Source organism: Oratosquilla oratoria, chromosome 15 (genome assembly GCF_046742065.1).
Source record: "Oratosquilla oratoria isolate Oo_2021 chromosome 15, ASM4674206v1, whole genome shotgun sequence".
NCBI classification, from domain to species: Eukaryota; Metazoa; Arthropoda; class Malacostraca; order Stomatopoda; family Squillidae; genus Oratosquilla; species Oratosquilla oratoria.
In genome coordinates this window covers 46,798,623-46,825,159 of record NC_134791.1, presented here as the reverse complement: position 1 = coordinate 46,825,159, position 26,537 = coordinate 46,798,623, and the positions used below count along the sequence as shown (strand labels likewise).

Below are 26,537 nucleotides of genomic sequence, written 5' to 3'. Positions count from 1 at the left end.
GCATTATGTTCAAGAAGTTAAAAAGGTTAAGAAAATATTCTTGTATCCAAATTTTGTGATATATTTACCTATGAAATCTCAATTCATAACAAATTTCACATGTGTAAAATGTTTAGCACGTTTTCACACAATATCAATAACAGAGGAGCCAGTGATTTTTCAACATCACTTCTTTAACACTATACAAACTTCACAATATCATTTAATAGTTCCACCATTCCATGTCACAGTTCTTTATTCAATTTCCATTATCTCTTCTTATATACACAGGCCTTCAAATGAATTTGGGGTAAATTTAATTTTGCCTTCACATTCCTTTTCTTCTTGAAATCAAAGAGCCAGAAGAACTTGTGTGAGGTGTCCTTCTCGGTCAACTGGAAACCATACTTTATCAAACACTGCACAAAACTTTCTGCATTTTTGAAGCGGCTCTCCACCTCAGCCACTTTCAAAAGCCCTCTGTAAAGAAAATTACTCATAAAACTGGTTGTCTTTACACTTCTATGTGCAATAATGCATAGCAAGTGGACACATCAGATCCAATTGTTTGGTATGGGACAAAGATCCTACATGGAAACAAATTCAAAAAGAGGAGACTATTCTTAGAGGTTTGGTCAAGCAGAGGACAAAATAAACAAATACAATGACTTAAATCTAATCTACATGGGAACAAGAAAAACAATGGCATAAATTCAATGCTTGGGAATTAGATATAAAAAATATAAGAATAGATATATATGGATATGTGTATGTACATGTATACACGTATATGTATTTTTAATATGTATTTATATGTATCTATACATGGATGGGGTGGTGTGAGAAGTGAATACAAGGGTAGTGGGTCAGGGGTTGGAGATGGTTAAAGGAAATGGAGAAAAGTGGGAAATAAGCCAGTTGTTGTTTGTTGATGACATTGCGCTTGTCGCAGGATCAGAGGAGGGATTGAGGAAGTTAGTGACAGAGTTTGAGAAGGTGTGTGAAAGAAGGAAGCTGAAGATAAATGTGGGCAAAAGTAAGGTGATGAGATGTACAAGGGGAGAGAGTGACAGCAGGCTGGAAGTGAGAGACTGGAGGAAGTGGATAGTTTTAGATACTTGGGTGTGAATGTAGCAGGAAAGGGAGGAGTGGGGGTGGAGGTAGAATGTAGATTGAGAGAAGCGAGTAAATGCCTTGGTGGATTAAAAAGTGTAATGAGAAATAGACATCTGGGAATGGATACTAAGAGGAGATTATATGAAGGAGTTATTGTGCCAACAGCACTGTACGGGGCAGAAACATAGAACATAAAAGAGGAAGAGAGGAGTTTGAATGTGTTTGAGATGAAATGTCTGAGAAGTATGATAGGGGTTACTAGGCTAGATAGAGTGAGAAATGAGGAGGTGAGGAGGAGAACAGGGGTGGAAAGGGAGCTGGGAGATAGGGTTGGTGAAAGAGTATTAGGATGGTTTGGACACATGGAAAGAATGAGTGAAGAAAGATTAGTAAAAGAGGTGTGGAAGGACTGGGAAAATGGAGAACTTTTAGTACATGAACCCAACAAGATCCATAGAAAATGTTTGCAAGCAGCCATTGTACAAGGAACCAACACAATTGAACAAAACAGGGGCATGTTCAATATCTCACCCCACCTAATTCCTTTAATACTCATTGCCCACAAAATTTTAAGCCATCCCTAGTTGCCCTCCAAAATCCCCCCAGTAGATTTGCCCACCCTTCTTATTTTCTTCTTCCTTTTTGTTCCTCAGTTGTGAGCTAATGTCCTTCACTCAGCCAATTGTTCCATCTTATCCTTAACCTTTCCTGTTCCCTGACATTTGGTCCACCTTCTTAACCTTTCCTAATATTCAGTGACCCCTTCCTCTCCCCCATTCCCCCAGTTCTTCATATTTAATCTCAGGTATATATATTACGACTATGTACTTGAAAAAGTTGTAACAAGTGAAACATCGTACTAATAAAGGCTTCATCCTCATATGGTGTTTATTTCAATAGACATTATATATATATATGTAACATGTGCTCACTGCAACCTGAGACACTCCTGAAGATGATTCCTAGGACTAGGGTGGAAACATCAGTTTGATGTTTACATTTTTTTCTCTACAATACAAATATCCATACACATATAAACACACACCAAATGATTCTTTCCAATTATAAGGGAAGTAGCCAGCCAAGGTTACCTCCCCTCCCATCTGTCACCATTTGTTTCCCATTCATCTTAGCTTCTTGTGCATGAAGCAATGCAGCAATGCGCAGCATATCCACAGTAAGGCCAGGCACTTCATCTATATACCTTCCCTCATCATCCCCTTGTGTGAAAACAGAGAATATAAAGAGAAATCCCTTCAAGCCACATCAAGTTATAGTCCATTAGCAATCATTCTCCACTTACACCTATCCTTTGCCTTCTCACTTCTTTGTTCAACAGACAAGGCCTTTACTCCATCCACCCATCTCATTCTCAGTCTTCCCCTTTCCATCATGTGCACTTACACACAAGGTCAAATGGTGTTGACATGACAATCAATACTTAAAATTTTTGCCTTCCATATACAGTACTCATCAAAAGTATGTAACCTCTACCCCTTGCGGCCACATATTTATGTTGAAAATAGGAAGGCATTTTCTGAGGTGGAATTATGTAGATAGAATGTATTTGGCAACACTCTGCTGTCACACTGGGCCATCAGAGTGGAACATGAAGGAGAACTCAACCAGTCACTCCCACAATGCCATGGGAAGAGCATTTACAGGTAACCCCTCTCTTTGGGATCTTGCCTTTTTTCACACTGTTTTTCTTCATTTCCCTAGGGTCTGTATCATTACCATGGCACCTACAAAGGAATTAACTAAAGTGGTAATTGCCCAAGTCATTGGATTAAAGAAAGCAGGCCATGGAACTAAAGAAATCAGTGAAATGTTGAAGGTGGCTAAGTCCAAAGTCAAGAGATACACAGTGTGATTTTGGGAGGGAGGAGGGCTGAAGATACCATCCGGGTAACTTGGTATAGGGGATCCTAAGAAGGCTTCTCCTTCAGAGATTTTGCTTTTGTTAGTGGATTTGACTCTAAAGTACACTTTATGATATTCAAAACCATTGGAGTAGTCTTCTTAGGACACCCTATCCTAGGTTTCTGGGATGGTATCTCCAGCCCTCTTCCCTCCCGAAATTGCACCATGTATCTCTTAACTTTGGGCTTGGCTACCTCTAACATTTCACCAATTTCTTTAGTTCCATGGTCTGCATAGAACTGCATTCCTACAAGTTTCATGTAATATTCTATGGGGAGGGCTTTGGTTTCAGTGTGCAAGTATTCTATTGAGGGTATTTTTGGTGCACCCTGACACCATTCTGAATGCTCTATTTTATATAGTTTACAAGGTGTCCATGACTGCTTTTCTTATTGCTGGGAATCGAGCCAATATGGTCGAGTGTGGTTTCTATGATTTGTTATTACAGAAGAGAAATTATGAAGCATATTACTGTCTTCAGGTCAAATCTATCTGTTCCTCAAAAACTAAAGTAGTAAGAAGGAAAAAGTACCATAAATCATAGATTGTACTTACCCTGTTTTTAGTACACGATTTGCCTCCAGAATGAAGTCACAAACACTAGTTCCCATGAGTGACAGGCAGAAAACAACAATGTCAACAGATTCTGGTACAAGAGTAGTGTTGGCCATATTACATGCTGTCACTAATGGATTCAGTGCTACCAGATCCAGGGAATGCACCTTTGTCTGGGGTATTGATCTAGCCAATCGAGCTTCACCACACCCAAAGTCTGCAACCACTAAGTTTGAAGGTCTGGAAATGAAATGGATATATTAAAGTAAGTGGGGAAAATAGTATATACATCCACCAACAAAATGATACATGGACTCAGAAATTTGCCTTACGAAGAGAGGCTTAGGCACCTTAACTTACACTCTCTGGAAAGACGCAGAGTGTGGGGTGATCTAATAGAGGTGTTCAAGTGGATCACAGGCTTTAACAAGGGTGAAGCAAACAAGGTCATCATATTAAAACTACAGGGCAGGTCTCGCAGTAATGGTTATAAACTGGACAAATTTAGATTTAAAAAAGAAATAGGCAAGAATGGGTTTACTAATAGGGTGGTCAACGAATGGAATATACTTAGTAACCATGTAGTAAGTGCTGAAAGTATCAGTTGTTTTAAGAAACGATTAGACAACTTTATGGATGGGGATGACAGGTGGTGATGGATACGGAGCTGCCTAGTGTAGGCCTTATGGTCTCTTGCAGTCTCCTTCATTCTTATGTTCTTATGACAAAAGTGGTGTTGCCTCACCAGACCAGGCTTGGACAAATCATACCCTCCTTGCTTTGAAATGTGGCAATGGGGTGATCTTAATGTCTGTATGGCTTGACGAGGTTGGTTCATCAAAACAGCACCCAAATACCTATATCACACACAAATACTCTCTTCTCTTCCTCCACAACCACCAGACACCCACCTCAAAAAGCATATCCATAATCATATCGCTCACTGCTCCATTAACAAACTGAAAGACAATACATTGTTGCATGCCAGACCTCCTGATATCCATCCCTCTGAATCCTCTCTTCCCCAAGAAGATAGAGTCCACCTGGCCAGGCTGTGGTGCAGGCACCATCAAGCCTTTCTAAGTTACCAGAAGAGGCTGGATGACTGCATCACAGATATAATATCTGTGATGCAGTCCTGTACAATATCATATTGTACAGGATGTAACAACCCTCATACTATATAACACATTATGGAAGACTGCATCATACACAATCATGCATGCCAACAAAATATACACTCTATAAGGGATTTGTAGGAAAACTCCATTCCAGCCATGGTGTTCCTCAGGGAGATAGGATTGCTTGTTCAAATGGTGGATCAATGACATTAACAAATATGGTGGAATTGACACTATCTATATTTATATACCAAGGGTTTTTCCCCTTTTATAATGGAGGTAGACAAGTTAAAAGGAACATACACTCCCATGCACCACCATTTCTTTCTTTTCATTTAGCTCCTCATGGATGAAGAGTTATCCCTGTCTACCACCCACTGCCCTGGGTCAGAAGTAATGCAGCAAGACACAATACATCCATGGCAAGGCTGCTTCACTTAATTGCTGATCCTCCCTCTCTGTTCCCTCATGCAGAAAATAGAGATGGGGAGAAATACATTTAGGCTGCATCAAAATGTAATTCATACATAACCATTCCCTATAATCCCATCCCCTCACTCACCTCCCTTTCTTGCATCACAGTATCATCTATGCACATTCTCCACTCACCCCTTTCTCCTGCCTCTTCCCTTCCTTGCTCAATAAACATTCCTCTCTTGTTCAAACCCTTTTCCACCCCATCCATCTCATCCTGGGTCTTCTTCACCTCTGCCTTCCACACCTCTTTTACAAATCTTTCTTCACTCATTCTTTCCATTTGTCCATACAATCCCAATACTCTTTCATCAGCCCTATCTGCCATCACCTTTTCCACTGCAGCATTCCTTGTTTCTCACTCTATACAACCTTGTAACACCTACCATACTTCTCAGACAATTCATCTCTAGTTATACTTTTTCTCTCTGCCTCTCTTAAATTCTATGTTTCTGCTCCATACAGTGCTGCCAGCACAATCACCCCTTCATATAATCTCCTCTTTGCATCCATTCCCAAATGTCTATTTCTTATCACACTTTTTACTTTCCCAAGGCACTTACTTGCTTCTCTTAATCTACAATTTACTTCCACCTCCACTTCTCCCTCCCTGCCATATGTGACCCCAAATACCTTAAGCAATTCACTCCAGCCTCTCTCCTGTACGACTTACTTCCAACTCACTGTCATCCTTTCCCCTTGTACATCTCACCATCTTATTCTTACCCACATTTGCCTTAACTTTCTCCTATCACATACCTTCCCAAACTCCTTTAATCCCTCTTCCTTGCCAAAAACACAGCATTATCAGCAAACAACAACTAACTTATCTCCCACTTTACTCCATTTTCTTTAACTATCTCCAGTCCCCTGCCCATTACTCTCACATTTACCTCCTACACCACTCCATGTACACATTGAACAGCCATGGTGATATGAGACATCCCTGTCTCAGCCATACCTTTACCTCAAACCACTCACTCACAGGCTCTACTACTCTCGTTAACTCTTGACTGCCCTTAACAGCTTTCCCTCCAATCCCATATCGAGTCTACCCTGTCATATGCCTTTTTCAAATCCACAAAGGCCCAAAAAAGGCTTAAGACAGGGTAGACAGGTAGGCACTGTGGGAGGTACTGCAGATATAAGGGATATGAGGAAAGCTTCTAGGAGCTGTCAAGAGTTTTTACAAGAGTAATAGAATATGTGTCAGAATTAGAAATGGAGAGAGTGCGTGGTTCGAGGTAAAGGAGGGACTTCGTCAGGGATGTCTTATGTCACCCTGGCTGTTCAACTCATACATGGATGGGGTGATGCAAGAGGTAAATGCAAGGGTGGTGGGTCAGGGATTGGAGATGTTTAAAGAAAATGGAGAAAAGTGAGAGGTAAGCCAGCTGTTGTTTGCGGACAACACTGGGCTTGTAGCAGGATCAGAGGAGGGATTGAGGAAGTTGGTGACAGAGTTTGGGAGAGTGTGTGAAAGAAGAAAGTTGAAGATTTGAAGATAAATGTGGGTAAAAGTAAGGTGATGAGATGTACAAGGGGTGAAAGTGGTAGCAGACTGGAAGTGAGCATTAAGGGAGAGCGACTGGAAGAAGTGGATAGTTTTAGATATTTGGATGCAAATGTGGCAGGAAAGGGGGGAGTGGAGGTGGAGGTAGAATGTAGATTGAGAGAAGAGAGTAAATGCCTTGGTGGATTAAGAAGTGTAATGAGGAATAGATATTTGAGAATGAATGCTAAGAGGAGATTCTATGAAGGAGTGATTGTGCCAACAGCACTGTATGGGGCAGAAACATGGAACATAAAGAGAGGAAGAGAGGAGTTTGAATGTGTTTGAGATGAGGTGTCTGAGAAGTATGATAGGGGTTACTAGGCTGGATAGAGTGAGAAATGAGGAGGTGAGGAGGAGAACAGTGGTGGAAAGGGGGTTGGGAGATAGGGTTGATGAAAGAATATTAGGATGGTTTGGACACATGGAAAGAATGAGTAAAGACAGACTAGTAAAAGAGGTATGGAAGGCAGATGTGGAGGGAGTGAACATGAGGGGGTGACCTAGGATGAGATGGATGGATGGGGTGATAGGGGCTTTGGGGAAGAGGGGATTGTCTGTGGAGGAAGTACGAGGACAGAAGACAGGGGTGAATGGAGAATGGTTGTATATGGTTGATGTTGTGATCCATGAGGTGGAATGGGTGGGGGGATGGGGGGTGAAGTAGTATGTGTGAGAAAAATCTGATGCAGCCTGAAGAGATTTCTCCCTGTCTGCTCCTTATCTGCATGAGGGACAGAGAGGGGGGGTCGCCGATTTAATGAAGCGGCCTTGCTGTGGATGAGCTGTGTCTTGTGACACTGCCTCTAACCCAGGGCAGTGGACAAGATGCAGGGATGACCCATCATCCAGGAGGTGTCAAGATAAGAGGGAGAGTGGAGGGGAGTGAAGTGTATTAGGGATGGAATGAGTGGAAATGGTTTTTATGCCTTTTCTTTTTGGCTACCTCCCTTGTAAGAAGGGAAAAACATACATGCATATACCAAGGCTTTTTCCCCCTTACATGGGAGGTAGCCAAAAAGGAAAAGGCATAAAATCATTCCCACCCATTCCATCCCTGAATACACTCCACACCCCTCCATCCTCCCTCTCATCTTAGCACCTCCAGGATGACGGGTCATCCCTGCACCTTGACCATTGCCCTGGGTCAGAAGCAGTGTCGCAAGACACAGCACATCCACAGCAAGGCCACTTCATTAAATCAGCGACCCCCCCTCTCCGTCCCCCCATGCATAAAGGAGAAGATGGGGAGAAATCCCTTCAGGCTGCGTCAAAATTTACTCACACATACTACCTCACCCCCCATCATCAACATCATCCATATACAACCATTCTCCATTCACCCGTCTTCTGTCCTCTCCCGTCCTTCCTCAACAGACATTCCCCTCTTCCCCAAAGCCCCTTCACCCCATCCATCCACCTCATCCTAGGATGTCCCTTCATGTTCACTCTCTCCACATCTGCCTTCCATACCTCTTTTACTAGTCTTTCTTCACTCATTCTTTCCATGTGTCCAAACAATCCTAATACTCTTTCATCAACCCTATCTCCCAACCCCCTTTCCACCACTGTTCTCCTCCTCACCTCCTCATTTCTCACTCTATCTAGCCTAGTAACCCCTATCATACTTCTCAGACACCTCATCTCAAACACATTCAAACTCCTTATCTCTTCCTCTCTTATGTTCCATGTTTCTGCCCCATACAGTGCTGTTGGCACAATCACTCCTTCATATAGTCTCCTCTTAGCATCCATTGCCAAATGTCTATTCCTCATTACACTTTTTAATCCACCAAGGCATTTACTCGCTTCTCTCAATCTACATTCTACCTCCACCTTCACTTCACCTTTTCCTGCCACATTTGCACCCAAGTATCTAAAACTATCCACTTCTTCCAGTCGCTCTCCCTTAATGTTCACTTCCAGACTACTGCCACTTTCACCCCTTGTACATCTCATCACCTTACTTTTACCCACATTTATCTTCAGCTTTCTCCTATCACACATTCTCCCAAACTCTGTCACCAACTTCCTCAATCCCTCCTCCGATCCTGCCACAAGCGCAGTGTCGTCCTCAAAAAACAGCTGGCTCACCTCCCACTTTTCTCCATTTTCTTTAACCATCTCCAATCCCTTGCCCACTACCCTTGCATTTACCTCTCTCACTACCCCATCCATGTTTAAGTTGAACAGCCAGGGCGACATAACGCATCCTTGACAAAGTCCCACCTTTACCTCGAACCACTCACTCTCTCCATTTCTAATCCTGACACAAGCTCTACTACTCTCATAAAAACTCTTGACAGCTCCTAGAAGCTTTCCTCCTATCCCATATATCAGCAAAACCTCCCACAGTGTCTTTCTGTCTACCCTGTCATAAGCCTTTTCCAGGTCCATAAAGGCCCAATAAACATCCCTCCCCTTTCCTATAGCTTTCTCACATATCTGTCTTACCACAAAAATCTGATCTACACAACCTCTACCTGTCCTAAATCCACACTGTTCCTCACCAATTACTCCTTCTGTTCCTCTCCTAATCCTCTCAATCAAGATCCTCCTATCTTCCCAACTACACTTAACAAGATAATTCCTCTGAAACTACTACATTCACACTTGTCCCCTTTTCCCTCCAGTCCTCTGGCACTCTACCCTCTCTCCAGCAAACATTAAATAACCTCACCAGCCAGTCCACCATCACTGTACCTCCTTTTTTCAGTCATTCTGCATGGCATCCATCCAGACCAGGTGCCTTACCTGCTTTCACCATCTTAACCACTTCACTCCGGGCCAAAATCTCACAGGCAGCATTAGCTGCCAGACGTACGATGTTGCGTCATAATACTCACATAATAAAAAATAGTCACCGCTTATATCAATTGTTCTCTCTTTCAACCGTGAATTTTTTATAACCATAGAAAATGTGATGAAGCCAGTTTAGAGAGTATGTCAGTTACGCAGGGAAAACTACAATAAATATAATCAAGATGCCGATATGGCAGCCTCGCGTATCCACTTGCTCCTCATGCCGCCTACGTAGGCGGCACCGTATGGAAGAGGTTAACAACTGCCTTCACTTCATCCTTCCTTATTTCTCCTCCATTCTCCTCACTCATCACTCTCCTTTTCTTCGCATTTCCCACTGCAGCTATCTTTCCCTCCCTATCCTCCTTCACATTTAGCAACTCCCTAAAATATTCTGCCCATCTTCCCCTTACTGCCTTCTCTTCCATTATCATCTCTCCATCTGCACCTTTTACCTTTTCTTCTCTACTTGATTTGCCTCCTCTTCCTCTCTTAATTTCTTTCCAAAACATCCTTTTATCATTTTCAAAATTATCCGTCATACTCTTACCCCATTTCACATCTGCTCTCCTCTATGCCTCTTTAATCTTATGCTTTACTTCTCTTCTCTTTACTTTGTACCTCTCATATGATTCCCACGTCCTAATTTGTAGCCAATCTATGAAAGCCTGCTTCTTCTCTTCTACACCCTTCTTTGGTTCCTCATCCCACCACTCACTACCCTTCCTTCTATTTCTTCCCGTCCTCCTTGTTCCACACACCATTATCCACTTGAACATCTGTATTAGATCACCCTGCACTCTGCGTTTTTCCAGAGTGTAAGTTAAGGTGCCTAAGCCTCTCTTCACGGTAAATTTCTGACCCCATGTATCATTTTAGTCATTCTCATCTGTTCCAATTCCAGTGAAATGATGTCCATTTTATAAGACGGAGACCAAAACTGTACCATATAGTCAAGGATGGGTCTAACGCTATATATAGTTTGATAATTACCTCTGCAATTCTATTTGTAACTGTCCTAACAATGAAATCTAATGCTCTGTTAGCTTTATTTCTGGTGCTATTGCACTGTTTCCTGGATTTAAGGTTAGGGTTCACTAGAACTCCCAAGTCTCTTTTGCACTCAGTTTTCTCTAAAACATGTTATCTAAGCTTTATTTGTTTTCAGGGTTGTGTAGCCCTACATTTAACATGATGCACTTTGAGATATTGAAGTCCGTTTGCCATTTCACCGACCATGTGAACAATCTGTTAAGATCATCCTGCAGAATTTTGGCATTGTCTCCTGACCTAACTAGGCATCCTAGTTTAGTATCATCCATAAACTTACTAACATCACTATTAATCCCATTGTCCAAGTCATTTATGTACATAATGAACAATAAGGGACCCAAAACCGAGACCTGAGGAACTCCACTAGAAACACTCCCCCATTTGGATTTTATACCATTTGTGGTGACCCACTGTTTTCTGTCACTGATCCAAGCTCTATTCCATTCTAACATTTTTCCTCCTATGCCATGGGCTTTGATTTTATTTAGTAGTCAAGGTAAATAACACTGTAACTATCATTGTTATCTGACACCTTATATACATTAGTGTAAAAAGATAGAAGATTAGTTACACATGACTTGCCCTTGAAGAAACCATGCTGTGAGTCACGAATCAAATTATGTCTCTTGATGTGATCTCGGAGTCTATTAACTATTATTGATTTAAGCATTTTACCTATAACTGATGTCAAACTGATTGGCCTGCAGTTGCATACAGATGATTTATCTCCCTTTTTGAAAACAAGAACGATGTTTACCTGCCCCCAAGCAACAGGCACAAAAACAGTGCCTACCGACTTATTAAACATTTCTGTTAACAGATTTAAAATTTACACTTTTTAAGCTATGGTTACACTCTAACCTTGGACAAAATCCAACTGAACTGTTGGAATCCAACCATTCTAATGATTAGTATAACTGTAGCTTTATCCTCTTCACTCCGGGGCACATCGCACGTCTGGCAGCATTAGCTGCCCGACATGCGCTGTTGCATCATAATAATCGCATTATAAAAAATTAAGTCACTGCTCAATCGCTCGTTCTCTTTTACCCGTGAATTTTGATAACCATAGAAAATATGATGAAGCCAGTTTAGAGAGAATGAGGGTCACGCAGGTACGACTACAATAAATATAATCATGACGCCGATGTCGGCATCATCGCGTACCCACTTGCTCCTTATGACGCCTACGTAGGCGTCACCGTATGGAAGTGGTTAAGGATGAGAGGTCATCCTATCCCCCACCAGCCTGCTTAGATCAAAAGCAAAGCAATGCAGTACAGCTCTTTCACTCACTATGGGTCCCAAAAGTCAAAGGTGGTTTACCTTCACCTGGCAATTACCTCCAAAAATACAAAAGTTATACTGTCTAATGAAGTGTCAATGAAAACTACACCAGGGACTGCTGAATATCAGTATGAAATGGTCTGCCATTTGTCAAAACAAAAGAGTCTAAGTGTACACTATAAATTTGAAGGTATGTTAAATCTACCAATCAAATGAAGAATTACCTGTCTTTTATATCATTAATGATGAGATCTAGTGGGCTGATTGGCCATTTGGACACCTGCTGCTGATATCCTGAGTGGTATATCTGGAAGGATTCTGGGTCCTTCTTGAAGATCTCCTGGGCCTCTGATCCTGCTACTGAATACAACTTCTCATTGAGGAATCTGAGAAGTACATGGCATTGTTAATAGTCTTATCAAATAATATTTTTGTATATCTTAGAGAAATACTTGGTATGAAGAACCTATGAATACATACACATAAGACCATAAGAATGGAGACTGCAAGGACCATAAGGCCTACAGTATTTCTCATTACACTTTTTAATCCCCCAAGACATTTACTCGCTTCTCTCAATCTACATTCTACCTCCCCACTCCTCCCTTTCCTACCACATTCGCACCCAAGCATCTAAAATTATCACTTCCTCCAGTCTCTCTCCCTTAATACTCACTTCCAGCCTGCTGCAACTCTCTCCCTTTGTACATCTCACCACCTTACTTTTACATACATACATACATATACCAAGTGAGAGCAACATCAGCTTGCGGGATGGTTTCCTGACCCATGATTTTTTTCATTGTCCAACTCTCCCCGTCCCTTTCTTCTCGCCTCTTACGATCCAAGTGGGACGATACTTTAGGGTCTATATGGGGCGCCCCTACGGACCAGAGCCACACATCATTTTGTCTATGATAGAAGAAATTCTGTTCATAGAGAAATGATGACACTTTTATACTACGACTGTCCCTCCGTTATGCTGTCCCCCAACCCCTTGTTGCTGTCCTGTACCATTTCTCTGAGTATTCTCTTTCTGTAATGGGGGAATTCCCTGTGGTCGGGGAAAAGAATACTGCCACCAAGTTTCCCACCTTACTTTTACCCACATTTATCTTCAGCTTCCTTCTTTCACTCACCTTCCCAAACTCTGTCACTAACTTCCTCAGTCCCTCCTCTGAGCCTGCTACAAGTGCAGATTTACAAAAAGCATTTGATAAAGTACCACACAGGGGGCTTTGGGGAAGAGGGGAATGTCTGTTGAGGAAGGATGGGAGAGGACAGAAGACAGGGGTGAATGGAGAATGGTTGTAAATGGATGATGTTGTAATGCATGAGGTGGAATGGGTGGGGGGATGGTGGGTGAGGTAGTATGTGTGAGCAAAATTTGACGCAACCTGAAGGGATTTCTCCTCGTCTTCTTCTTTTCTGCATGGGGGGACAGAGAGGGGGGGTCACCACTTTAATGAAGTGGCCTTGCTGTGGATGTGCTGTGCCTTACGATACTGCCTCTGACCCAGGGTAGTGGACAGGGTGCAGGGATGACACGTCATCCAGGAGATGCTAAGATAAGAAGGAGGGTGGAGGGGAGTGGAGTGTATTTGGGGATGGAATAGGTGGGAATGATTTTATGCCTTTTTCTTTTTGGCTACCTCCCTTGTAAGGGGAAAAAAAGCCTTGGTATATGTATGTTCCACACAAAAAGCTACTAAGAAAACTCAAGATAATAGGTGGTGTATAAGGAAAGTTATTGAAATGGATGGAAGATTTCTGTAATGGGAGAAAAATGAGGGTGGTACTTAGAGACAAAAACTCGACCTGGGAAGAATTGATAAGTGGAGTTCCAAAAGGTTCTGTATTGGTTCGGATAATTAATGTTTGCCATATATATAAATGACATGGATGAAGGTGTGGAATGTTATATGAACTTCTTTGCAGATGACAAAAAACTACTAAAGAAAATTAGTACAGAGGAAGACTGTGAATCACTACAGAGAGACCTGGATAAAGTCTGAGAATGGAGTCAAAAGTGGGAAGTGAACTTCAACATCAAGAAATGTAATATAATGGAGTTTGGAAAAAGTAAAAATAGAATATCAGGGCAATATAAAATTGGTACAAAGGAAGTAAAAAAAAAAAAACAATTAGATCGGAAAGGGACCTAGGAGTAATTACTAGTAAAGACATGTCACCAGACAAGCATATTAACAAAATAGTCAGAGAAACCTTCCATTTATGAAGATCAATGAAAGTGGCCTTTGACTACTTGGATGAGGAAATGGTAATGAAAATATAAGTCACACTGATAAGACCACAACTGGAGTACACTGTGACACTATGGACACCCAGTACAAAAAAGAATATAAAGAAATTAGAAAGAATCCAAAGAGCAATGATGAAGATGACACCAACACTCTCTAAATTGACATACGAACAAAGATTGTCCAAACTGGAACTACCAACCCTGGAACAAAGAAGAGAAAGAGATCTACTGGCCATTTACATACATACATACACCAAAGACTTTCCCCCCCCCTTAGCCAAAGAGATAAAGGCATAGAAACCACTCCCACCCATTCCATTCCCTACATATTCCACTCCCCTCCATCCTCCTCCCTCCCTCCCATCTTGGCACCTCCTGGATGACGGACCATCCCTGCATCTCACCCATTGCCCTGGCCATTTACAGAATTATGAAAGGAGTGGAAGTCCTCAACAGAGAAGATTAAGTGGGAAAAAAGAAAAAGAAGAGGACATGAAAAGAAACTCAAAAAGGATAGTTATAGAAGAAATCTGAAAAAGAATAGTTTCCCACACAGAGTGGTAGATGTCTGGAACAAATTGGATAAGGCAACAGTACGTGCAAAAACGATACAAGAATTTAAGAACAAGCTAGATGCAGAAAGATAGAAAGATGGGTCACTTCAAGCATAGCTCTCTTTCCACATAATACAACTAGGTAAATATCTAGGCTCTTCTTTTTTCTCCTTAAAATTCCAAGTATTTACTCCATACTGTGCCATGGGTACAATTAATTATGACAGAATTAAAATTTCAGATGTAACAACAACAGGCACATCATAATAAGTCAAACTCAATTTTACCTGAAACGTGCTGCATTCAGCTGCTGTTCCATCTTATCTCGAAGACTCTCTCCTGACCCCTTATGACTAGCTACTGGTTTACTAAATGAATCGGCAGCTTTCAACATCTCAGCTAATTTATTTTTGTCAAACTTGTGCTTCTTGTCTGGAGATGCAGCTGAAGATAATTCCATGGCAGCTATATCTGGAAAACAACCTGAAGTACATAACTTGTTCACATTCACATTTAAATCAGTCTTTCTTTTTAAGAGTTTACAAATGCCAAATTTTTACCTGTATGAACCTCCTCTGTTTTATTGATGTTCCTCTTTAACTTCTTTTTCCTCTTTTCTTCATGGTCAGCAACCTTTTCTCCAAAAGATGATTCTGTTGCTAAATTTTCTCTTCCTAGCTCAGCTATATTATCCTCTTTGTAATCTTTATTGGCATAATCATCAAGTGTTAAACTAATGCTTTCAACAGATGACATTGTGTTAATTTTTTTTGCATGTTCTTTCTTTGATTTTATTTTTTTCTTCTCTCCATTCACATTTTCTATGGCAACTTCCTTACATTCCTCTTTATCTTTAATAACAAAATCATTGCTAATTAACCTTGAGTTCTCAGGAAATGGCTGTGCAACCTTTTCCTTATTTACTGCTTCATTCTTTTTTTTTCTCTTTCTTTTCTTTTCTTTTGCACCACCTACTTGATGCTCAGTTACTTTTTCTGTTACAATTTCTTTTTCCTGGTCAGATTTATCAAGAACTTCAAGATTCTGTGAATCCACTTTACACATTTGTTTTATGTCACCTGACTCCTCTAGAACACTTTTTGGATTACCCACAACAGAGTTATCTACAACCATGTTCTCATTTTTGCACAATTTTTTAGCCTTTTTCTTTGTACTAAACTGTGCAAGGTTGAGGGTAGTGATGAATGCCTCCAGGTCTGTCTGCAATAATGTGTCCTGGCCTGCTTCATCATCACTAACCTCACAAATTATTTCAACATCAGATTCATCCCCTCTGACTATCAGTTTTTTGCTCTGCACTTTCTCATTGGCTTCATTACCACAATCAGCATTCGAAAGTACTTCTTTAAGATTGGATTCTTGTTTCACATTGCATTTTTTTTTCTTCTTTACCCTTCCCTTACTTTGAACCTGAGAACTTTCAGCATTCTTGCACTCAACTGTTTTATGCATAGGCTTTTGATCGGCTATAAGAGGTACATTACTTACATCTGTACCTGTGCTAATGTCAATGGCAGCATCTGATTTCTTACAATGGGAATCAAGACTAGTAATTGAAACTATATCATGCACATTATAACTTGAATGCACTGCTGCATTACCTTTCTTGATGCCAAAACCTTCTCTATTCTCCCTTGTTTGTTTCTGCAAGTCTGCCAATTCCCTATATTTATTTCTTTTACTGCTCTTTTTCTTCCTTGCTTTCTGGCTTGCCATACCTATGTTTTCAATAACTTCTTGCTTCCTAATCATCTTTGAGGATGTGACATTTCCCCCTGAAGAACTGACAGTAAGATTGGCATCCTTTGAAAATGTTACTTCTTTTCCTGCAATGTCATCTTCAGTAGTGTGGTCTCCTTTTTTCAACTTCTTTCTTGGGGAAGAAGTGTTTTCCTCTGCTTCATGAAGCACCTGCAACTTCTTAACTGTATCCTCTTTGGCCTTTGAATTCTTCTTTTTTTTCTTTCTCTTTTTGACTTTCAATTGGTCACCAGTATTACTTCTTATGCAAGAAACCTGCAACTGTAAGAGGTAGCATTAAACATTATACTTTCAGTTTTTAAATAAATATGTTAATAAAAAAAAATCTACAGATGATTTTTTCCACAATTGCAGTGAAATATTCTGTTACGCCCAATCATCCAACAAATAATGAACAGAAACATTAAAAAAGTGTTTAACAGGCCAAATTACTTCGTGAATGGACAACAAAAGGAGAAAAAAAAAAAAAAAAAAAAAAAAAAAAAAAAAAAATAGTAATGTAAAAATAAAAAATAAAATACATAAATAAATGCATAGGTATAGTTGAATAACAAACAAAAAGGTAAATAGTAAATGATTATAAATTGACATATAACTAATAATAAATGAAAATCAGACAGACAAATTATAACAAAACAAAAACAAATAATATAACATAAATTATAATCATTACAGCATCTTACTTAGGTATTTATCTAAATGATTCTTAAAGCTTCGAACTGAACTACATTGCACTACCTGTGCAGGAAGTTTATTCCATTCATTAACTACACGGTTGGCAAAGTTGTTTCTACCTACTTCCAAATTGAATCTATTTCCGGACAGTTTGAGACCATTGTTTCTTGTCTGATTCTCATTCAATGTGAAAATTTGGTCACTTTTGATGTTGTCAATTCCCTTTAAAATCTTAAAGACCTGTATCAAGTCACCTCTGAGTCTACGCTTTTTTAGGGAAAACAGATTCATGTGCTTAAGTCGATTTTCGTATGATTTATTTTTGATATTTGGAATCAGTTTTGTGGCTCGCCGTTGTACTTTTTCCAGTCTGTCAATGTCTTTAGTGAGATTCGGTGACCATACGGAAACAGCATATTCCAAATGTGGACGAACTAACGATTTATATAGCTTGTTAATGAGTGATGGACTTTTGAAATCAAAAGATCGCGCAATCAATCCCAGAATCTTATTTGCTTTCTCAGAGGCTGAAATACATTGCTTGGATGATTTGAGGTCGTTACTGATAATTACGCCGAGATCTTTTTCACTATCCACTTTTGTTAACGAATTTCCAAATAACTTGTAATCGTACTTACTGTTATTTTTACCTATGTGCATTACCTTGCATTTACTTGTGTTAAATTTCATTAGCCACTTTTCAGACCATTGCTGTAATTGATCTAAATCTTCTTGAATATCTAATTGGTTTGAGTGATCATTTGCCACTCCGCACAGTTTTGTATCATCAGCAAATTTGGAAACAGTAGATTTTAGTCCATTGTCTATATCATTTATATATACTATGAATAGAAGTGGCCCAAGAACGGAACCCTGAGGAACTCCACTTGCAACATTTTTCCATCCAGAAGTTTTTCCATTTAAAACAACTCTCTGTTTTCGACCTTTCAACCAATTACTAGTCCAACCTAATAGGCTACCACTTATTCCATGCAAAGCTAATTTAGTAAGTAGTCTTTCGTGTGGGACGGTATCAAAAGCTTTTGCAAAGTCTAGTTATATTAAATCTATATTGTTTCTTTTGTCATAATTCGAGATAACTGTGTTGTAGAATTCGAGTAAGTTAGTCACGCAAGAACGTTTCCGTCTGAAACCATGCTGGCTATCATTTATCAAACGTTTACTTTCTAAATGATATTCGATATCATCTCTGATGATAGTTTCCATTATTTTTCCTACGATCGAAGTCAAACTTATAGGCCTATAGTTATTTGGTTTCTTTTTGTCACCTTTTTTGAATATGGGAGTAACGTTAGCTAGCTTCCATTCTCTTGGGACATCTCCGGATATGATGGATTTCTTGAAAATAATTTCTAAAGTTCACTGTTTACAGCTGGTAAAACCCATCTTGGAATATGCCCAAGCCGTCCGGAGCCTTTGGCTTGGATGAAAAAAGATATTAGAATTAGAGCTATAGAAAATGCCCAAAGAAGAGTGACAATTCCTGGTCTAATAAACCTAACATATGAGGAAAGACTAAAAAAATTAGATTTACCATCATTTGTTTATAGAAGATTGATTGATTGATTGATGGAATTTTTGGCTCGTAGGCCAAGCGCCGGGGCCGGTAGGCCATTCAGCGCATGTTTATAGAAGAGCTAGGGGAGATATGATAGACATAAGATGATGCATGACAAATATAATATGAAGAAGCAACACCATTTCTGATGACTAGGGAACAGGTCAAGTAACCAGGGCAGGGGACATCATGGTTACAAGCTGTACATGATGATGAGGAGAGCCAAAAACAATGTTGCGAAGGAACTATTTTACATATAGCATTGTGGACGTCTGGAACAGTCTGCCTACCCATGTTGTAAATGCTCCTAAGTAAGCCTAAGGCTTCCTTCGAACGTCGGCTGGACAAACACTGCCACTGGGACAGACAAGATGTCAAGTTTAATTTTGAAGCACCTCTCAAATGTCACCAGAAAAATTATCAACGAGGATCTGGATATATAGGCCTAATGGCCTGGGTCCAGTGACAACATAAATAATAAGTAAGAAAGAAGTGAAAAGGGTGTTTCCGTGATAACTGATACTCATACTGGAATAGAACCGATATGTACCTCTACCTGTGAGTCGGGAGCTTCATCGAAATGATATGAAAATGAATCTCCGTTCCAGTCTGGTATCTCAAAACTCATTTCCAGAATGTTCGAAGCGTTGCAGCAAAATTATATACATATATAAGAAAAATCCAGCTGCGAGTTACTTCGTACCCACGCTCCACGCACGAAGTGACCATTCAATATTTGTAAACAATCTGTGTTCAGGCGAATGTCGGAAAGCGTTTGCCTTCACGACGGCGCTTACCTGTTTCTATTGTGTATTCTTGTTTTTGCTTCTTGTTTTTTAAATTATCTTCTTTTTTAGCTGGTTTTCCAGAATTCATACATAATTTCGTTTGTATTATGTATATTTTCACCAAAGAATAGATATCACAATGTTTTTTCTTCTTCTATGAATGGTCGTTCAAAATTAGTTTCCCCTTCTCCTTTCTATATGCTGGACACCAGAGTAAAAAGTGGTTTATGTTTTCTATGCTATGATCATACATGATGCATATTGTTTCTTTTCCTTTATTCTCTATTTTGTAATTGCATGCAAGGCCTGGGGTGAACCTCTGGCGGGCTCTCCGTGTGGGAGTGTGGTGTGAATGTGTCACACCAGGTTCTCTCATCCATATACTTACACAAGGCGTGAGCGTTGGTGCAAGTGGAATATTAGCGGAAGCAAGCGAGACTGTGCTAGGATTTAGAGGATAGGATTAGTTAGGTTAGAGAGAGTGATACACGAACGGTGCGAAACCAACGAGGGAGTAAAGCTCGAAGCAGGAGCGGGATTTCTACCGAAATCAGGTAAGTAGTAGTGGTAGTGGTGGTGGTGATGATGATAATAATGATAATGATAATGATAATAATAATGATAATAATAATGATAATGATAATAATAATGATAATGATAATAATAGTAATAATAGTAATAATAATAATAAACATCACAGGGAGCCTGGAACATTCTCCCAAGACAACTGATGCCTTTTTCGGCGGGGCTCAAGAAATTTAGACTGTATATAGAAGCTCTCTCAGAGATGAGAAGACCATTAATCAGTGGTGAGGTCAGTGATGAGGGTTCACCTATTTCTGGTTGGGGCGAACCAATGGTGCCCACATCGCGGGAGTAGGTATAGGCATACGTAACCGACTACGATACTCCGATTGATGAAGGTATGATGCTGGTGAGGTTGAAGCACACTTTAGACTTCACCTATATTATTGCAGTATATGTTCCTACTGAGGCATATAACCTTGAAGAAATGTTCTATGCCAAGCTTATGACGATGACGACGACGACGACGACGACGACGATGATGATCGTAGAATGCCTTTCCCCTTGGACCCCTCCCACCTGCTCAGTGACCTCAGCTCAGTCTGCTCAGTGACCTCAGCTTGAGAACTCGTCTTTTGCCGAGACACCAGCTGGCGAATACCTCTTGTTAAGTGTATTACTTCTTGTGAAGTTTATATCTTCGAATAACTCAATAACGACAAGTGATTCTGTTGCGTTTTTGTAACTGTATAAGTATAGCGCTATACATTTACAGGTATAAGATAAAGTGTAGTGTTCTAGTAATTTAGAATCAAAACAGTAGTTGTTACTGTACTCCAAATGTAGGAGTAATAGTATAAGGTAAGCAGAGTAAGCGTCGTGTATTTAGTTTAATTTAGTGACCGTTTTTGTTTTCTTTTGTTGTTTTATATTTTCTCTTTGCCGTTTATATTGCTGAAGGAGGAGCGAAAGGGCTTGTGAGGGTTGTGTGGACCTGAAGGACCGTCTCAGGATGTGTGAGGAGGAAATTCGTCTTCTCAAGAGTGCGCTCTATGAAAAGAGTGAATCCTCCCTACAACCCAAACAGCGTGCCACATCTTCTACTTCTGCCACTGCCGTGAGCGATTGGCGCTCCGTGGGGTCCCGTTTGTCGAACCCACGTTCGATGAGCGGGTGCCCTGTGGAGCAACCGCTGGCTCTAGCCAATCGTTTTGCTCTACTGGAGAATATGACAGAAAATCGGGAGTTCTTGGTAGACTCCATGGTGCGAGTCTATGACGACATCCTGCAGCGGAAGTCTAAACGACGTTGCAAGCTTGTATGTCAACCGGGCCGTGGGATCGCCGATTGTACCCAGACCATCAAGGAGCAAAGGCGGACGGACACGGCTACGATTGTTCATACGGGAAGTAATGATGTTGGTAGGGTGAGATCAGAGGAACTTGTTCGGAATTACAAGGTCCTCCTTCAGAAGATGAAGAAACGTGGAAGCCGTCACGTAGTCTGTGGGATCCTTCCGAGGATCTACGCTGGCTCGTGTTGGAACAGTAGAGCCATAGGGATCAATGAGAGGATATCACAATTGTGCACCCAACTGGGATACCACTTTCTTGATCCTTGGTATCTCTTTTCCAGGCGTCATGACCTTTATGTTTCTGATAGGATCCACCTTACTCGCAGAGGCAAAGATTTTCTTACAAACCTCATTGTGGGAGTTTGTAATGAACTAGTTCCTTTTTTTGGGTAGAAACTCAAAGGGAAGGGGAAATAGAGTGTATTGGGGGAAAACAGAGTAGGGTATAGTAATAATGTAGAGTAATATATCACTGTAGGACACAATATAATTTTAGGATATAATGTCGGTAGAGGACGAAATATTACATTAGGATGTAATGTGAAAGGACAAAATATCACGATGGGATGTAATAATTGTGGAGGACAAAATATCAAGATGGGATGTAATGATAGTGGAGGACAAAATATCACGATGGTTTGCAATGAAAGTGAAGGACAAAATATCACGGTAGGACAGAATATAATTTTGGGAAGGATGTTGGACAGAATGTCAGCGAACGACAGGTGGCCGGTGTAGCCGGTTCAAGTGACTCCCCGTTTCAAAAGACTCCCCCAGTCAGATCAATCTAGGTTCAGACGACTCCCCGTCACTTGAAACTAGTTTCAGACGACTCCCCACCCGTTTGAAATGACTCCACATTCGAATGAACCTGGTTTGAGATGACTCCCCATGCGAATGAACCTAGTTTGAAATGACTACACATTCGTTATTGCTGTAATGCGCAACTTTTGTCTTTATCTTTTATCATTTCCTAGATAAATGTTAGTTCCAATAGATCTAGTACTGCGCGACTGTGATTGTTTATTTTTGTGATTGTTTCATAAACCGAACAGGAAAGATATAACTGGTGAGTAGCCTATTCCGTAAATTCATAATTTTGATTGACATTCGTTATTGCTCTAATGCGCAATTTTTGTCTTTATCTTTTATCATTTCCTAGATAAATGTTAGTTCCAATAGATGTAGTATTACACGAAAGAAAGGGCATGAGCGGATAACCTAGTTTGAGATGACTCCCCATGCGAATGAACCTAGTTTGAAATGACTGCACATTTGTTATTGCCGTAATGCGCAATTTTTGTCTTTATCTTTTATCATTTCCTAGATAAATGTTAGTTCCAATAGATGTAGTATTGCGCGACTGTGATTGTTTATTTTTGTGATTGTTTCATAAACCGAACAGGAAAGATACAACTGGTTCGAATGAATCTTTGAAACCTTTGAAATGAAACGAACATGGACAAATTACAGAGGTTTGTCAATTGCCAGTGTTGCCGAGATTTGTTAGTTGTCAGTACGTGTGGTGTGGTGTCGTGTGCTACCATGGACTTTAATACTGAAATGGACGAGGTGGAAGAGTTCCTGCGGTCAAAAAATTATCCAGTGCATGTTGGAAACAAATTGAACAAGGGAAAAAAAGCTAATTTTCGAAGGAAGTGTCAGGCATTCACAATCCAAGACGTCTGAAGTATGTTCATAAACCGAACAGGAAAGATATAACTGGTGAGTAGCCTACAGGAAAGATATAACTGGTGAGTAGCCTATTCCGTAAATTTATCATTTTGATTGACATTCGTTATTGCTCTAATGCGCAATTTTTGTCTTTATCTTTTATCATTTCCTAGATAAATGTTAGTTCCAATAGATGTAGTATTGCGCGTCTGTAATTGTTTATTTTTGTGATTGCAGAAGTTCGCTTCCTTCGGGTGATTAAGGATCGCCAATACCAGCTTGACATTGTACTGGCTAGTCACCGAGGATCTGGTTACAGCGACGAATCTATTGCCTTGGGACAAATGTTTGCATGGTGTCCTATTTGCTCTGAGATCTACATTCCAGGCTTCCACAAAGTTTTGCCCATTCAAGATGCTATATGGACGAGAACCTGCCCTTCCCATTGATGTGGATCACGAATTTGCTGACTGTACCTCTGATCCTGATGATCCTGAATTTGACGAGTCTGACTTCCAAGCCACACTCTCAAAGCTCCAAATGTTGCAGGTATTTTTTATACAAAAGTGATGACTGTGCATACGCAGTATCTTTATCAAACCTGGGACAGTTCTCACAGAAACTAGATTACTAATGAGCTAACAATATTTTTATACATGAATCGATATGTTATTTTTATCTTTCAGGATGTTGTCTTCAAGCAAGCAGATGCCAACCTCGAGCGAGCTCAGCCAAAACAGCAGGCTGATTTTGCAAGAAGGCGATACAAAGAAAAGCATTTTATCGTAGGCGACAAAGTGCTGCGCTACAACCTACGCAGAGCAGATAGAAAAGGAGGCAAACAAACTGATCCATGGGATGGTCCCTATGAGGTGGCTCAAGTTTGTGAAAAGGGAATGTACTATCTCATTAATGTATCCACGAATATCACCCTTAAAAATAAAGTGAATGGATGCAACCTGAAGCCCTTCTTCGAACGTGCTCCAGAAGTTTTACCACCAAGTTCTTCATCAGACCCACCATCTCCAACTTCTCTGTCAGAGCCACCATCTTCAATTGTTAGGGTTGCCAACTCTGTTAAGCTACAATAAAGGACATAAAAACTTGATTTATATTTATTTAAGTAGCTATAGATCATAATAGATGTCAACATTAAATGCAGTTCAAAATTACATTTCTCTTACCTAAATGAAAATACAAAAACAAGAATGAGAAGACATTTATTTTACCTTGATCAAAGGTTTCTAATGTTTAGAACTATATTTGCCCTGGCTTTTTGTTGCCTTCAGAAAATTTGTATCATCTTAGGTGATTTTAGCGAATTCCAAATAACTATCTTTTATGTTAAAATGTATGAGAAGTTCATCTTAACTCAACAGAGCATCAATTCCTTTCATCTCGCCATTTAGATGACATACTAAAATCTCTCACAATAAGATGATGTTCCAGGAATCGATTGTACAAAAGAAACTATTTTGAAAACATTGATACATTTAAAATCCATAGATTTCAAAACAAAATACCACTTTCTGGTTATGAAGAGTTCAGAGCTTTTGATAGTGTTGAAGTTTCTTTGAATTAATACTACTTCAAAAAGTTCATCCATCTTTAATCTAAGCTTTCCTTCTAACTTCAAGTGTTCTACTACAACTACAGATTTCTGAAACTTTGGGAAATAAATGGCCTACGAAGCTTAGGTTTGATAATATGCCGAATGTTGAAGTTCATCGAAATCTTTTCTGTTTTTCCAAATACCTGTTAACATGAAATATTGGCACTGCTAATACAAGTTTTCTCACATAGATTTTACTGTTCTTCTGGTATTTATAACACATTACGGCTCGATTTTGTGAAGGGTGTCATCATTACATTGTTGTATAATCCGCCATATTTGTTTTAGTTCTTCGTGAGTTCAGTTGATAGACGGAGGTATTGCCTTTCCAAACGTCCAACGACACCTTTCTTTCTCTATTATTTTTCTTTTCTTTTTTCTTGGTGGTGGTTCTCATATTTAGTAACATAGTTTACGATTTTTTGGTTTTCCCAAAATTGGTGTCTCTTTTATGAAAAATTTAGTTATAGATAAAATGAGGTTAATTTTACACCCTGGACTGCGGTCTGCCGCTCTGTGCGTCTGGTATTGTGCAGAATGCGGAGTTGACAGTCTGCACTCTTACAAGAAGTAAATGCTTTTGTAATCATCACATCTCAAGAGTAGGATTGAACTACCAGTCAAAATAAAGGACTAGTGTCATTTCAAATCTCAATAAAGGACAAGGACAAATAGTGCTGAATAAAGGACTGTCCTTTGAAATAAAGGACGGTTGGCAACCCTACCAATTGTCCAGACCATAGGGGTTCAGCAACAGGAGATTATCTACAAATTTAATACAATAACAGTTGCAACACAGCGAGTAATCTGCAACAACTCTGGTGGACGTCTGATATTTAAGAAAAAATCTGGTCCCTCTGGAAAAATAAGTAAGACTTTCAAAAACACAAGTGAACCCCTTGCTGTCAAAGTAATTAAAGGTGATGGAAATTGTTTTTTTTTTCGTTCCATGACATTCGCTATCACTGGAGAAGAGGACCAACATCCTGTTGTCAGAAGCTTGATATGTGATTTCCTTTCCACCAATGAAAACATCCAAGTTGATTCAATGCGTGAGGATAAAGTGTGGGGAACAACTACAGAGATTATTGCAGCAGCCAACATGTTTCAAGTAAATGTATGTGTTTGAACAAAGTTTGGATCTATTCACACATGGCATATACATAGGCCGAAAGGTAGTAAAATCCTAAAGGATTCAGTGTACCTTGAGAATAACGCAGGCAACCATTTCAATGTAGTCATCCGTGTGTAGTGTAATTTGTAATAAGTAATAAATAGGTCATTGTAATTCAAGAAAAAAAGGTAATCATGTATAGTGTAATTAGTAGTTTTTTGTATGGGGGGGAGCAACCTTAAAACAAAACAAAAACAAAACAAAAAACAAGCATCCAATAATGGGAGTCATTTCAACCTAATGGGGAGTCATTTGAAACCAGTTTCAGTTAACTGAGGAGTGTTGTCAATCTAGTTTCATTTAACTGAGGAGTGTTTCCAAACTAGGTTCAGGAGACTCCGGGAGTTATGTTTTGGGGGAGTGTCCTCAAACGTCTACACCGGTGTGGAACGCGGTGACGTAGGGGGGTAAAGCATAATAAGAGATCGAATGACCGTGAGGGACCAGATGCCCGTGATGGGGGAAATGTCCATGTGGCATTGAATGTCAATGAAGGACCAAATGTCAATATAGAGCAAGGTGTCAATAAGGAACAAAATTATAATGTAAGGCATAATGTTGAAATACAAAACGTGTCAAAAAGAAATAATCACGAGTTTCTTAATACCATGTGCTTTAATCCTCGTAGTATTAGGAATCTCTATTACTAAAAATCTGTGACCCGATCGATTTTCCCAATCCGTCAGAACCCGGCA

General features: G+C 39.9%; 1 protein-coding gene and 1 pseudogene across 4 annotated transcripts; one reads left to right on the top strand and one right to left on the bottom strand.

Annotated features, from left to right (window-relative positions):
- Window positions 1-37: 37 nt before the first annotated feature.
- Window positions 38-19,467, bottom strand: LOC143033440 (uncharacterized). Of its 4 annotated transcripts, none has more exons than XM_076198886.1 (6): window positions 19,266-19,467; window positions 15,240-16,722; window positions 14,967-15,162; window positions 12,087-12,248; window positions 3,574-3,813; window positions 38-459 (listed from the first exon to the last, which is right to left on the bottom strand). In XM_076198886.1, the coding sequence occupies exons 1-6, from the start codon at window positions 19,341-19,343 to the stop codon at window positions 249-251; spliced, it is 2,370 nt and encodes a 789-aa protein (XP_076055001.1). In that variant the 5' UTR covers window positions 19,344-19,467; the 3' UTR covers window positions 38-248. The 4 variants fall into 4 exon arrangements, with proteins under 4 accessions (XP_076055001.1, XP_076055002.1, XP_076055000.1 ...); XM_076198887.1 differs by having other exon boundaries at window positions 19,272-19,467; XM_076198885.1 differs by lacking the exon at window positions 19,266-19,467 and adding an exon at window positions 18,692-18,787.
- Window positions 19,468-23,470: 4,003 nt separating this feature from the next.
- On the top strand, window positions 23,471-25,920 carry LOC143033043 (uncharacterized; annotated as a pseudogene).
- Window positions 25,921-26,537: the final 617 nt, after the last annotated feature.

What these genes read in the sequence shown, in the direction of transcription:
- LOC143033440 (XM_076198885.1), bottom strand. Translation starts at nt 18,772, where the DNA reads ATGGCCTACCGGCCCCGGCGCTTGGCCTACGAGCCAAAAATTCCATCA. An exon ending in AACAGAGGAGGTTCATACAG is followed by an intron (nt 15,163 to 15,239) that starts GTAAAAATTTGG and finishes TATGTACTTCAG; the next exon opens with GTTGTTTTCCAGATATAGCT. An exon ending in ATTAATGATATAAAAGACAG is followed by an intron (nt 3,814 to 12,086) that starts GTAATTCTTCAT and finishes TTTCATTTCCAG; the next exon opens with ACCTTCAAACTTAGTGGTTG.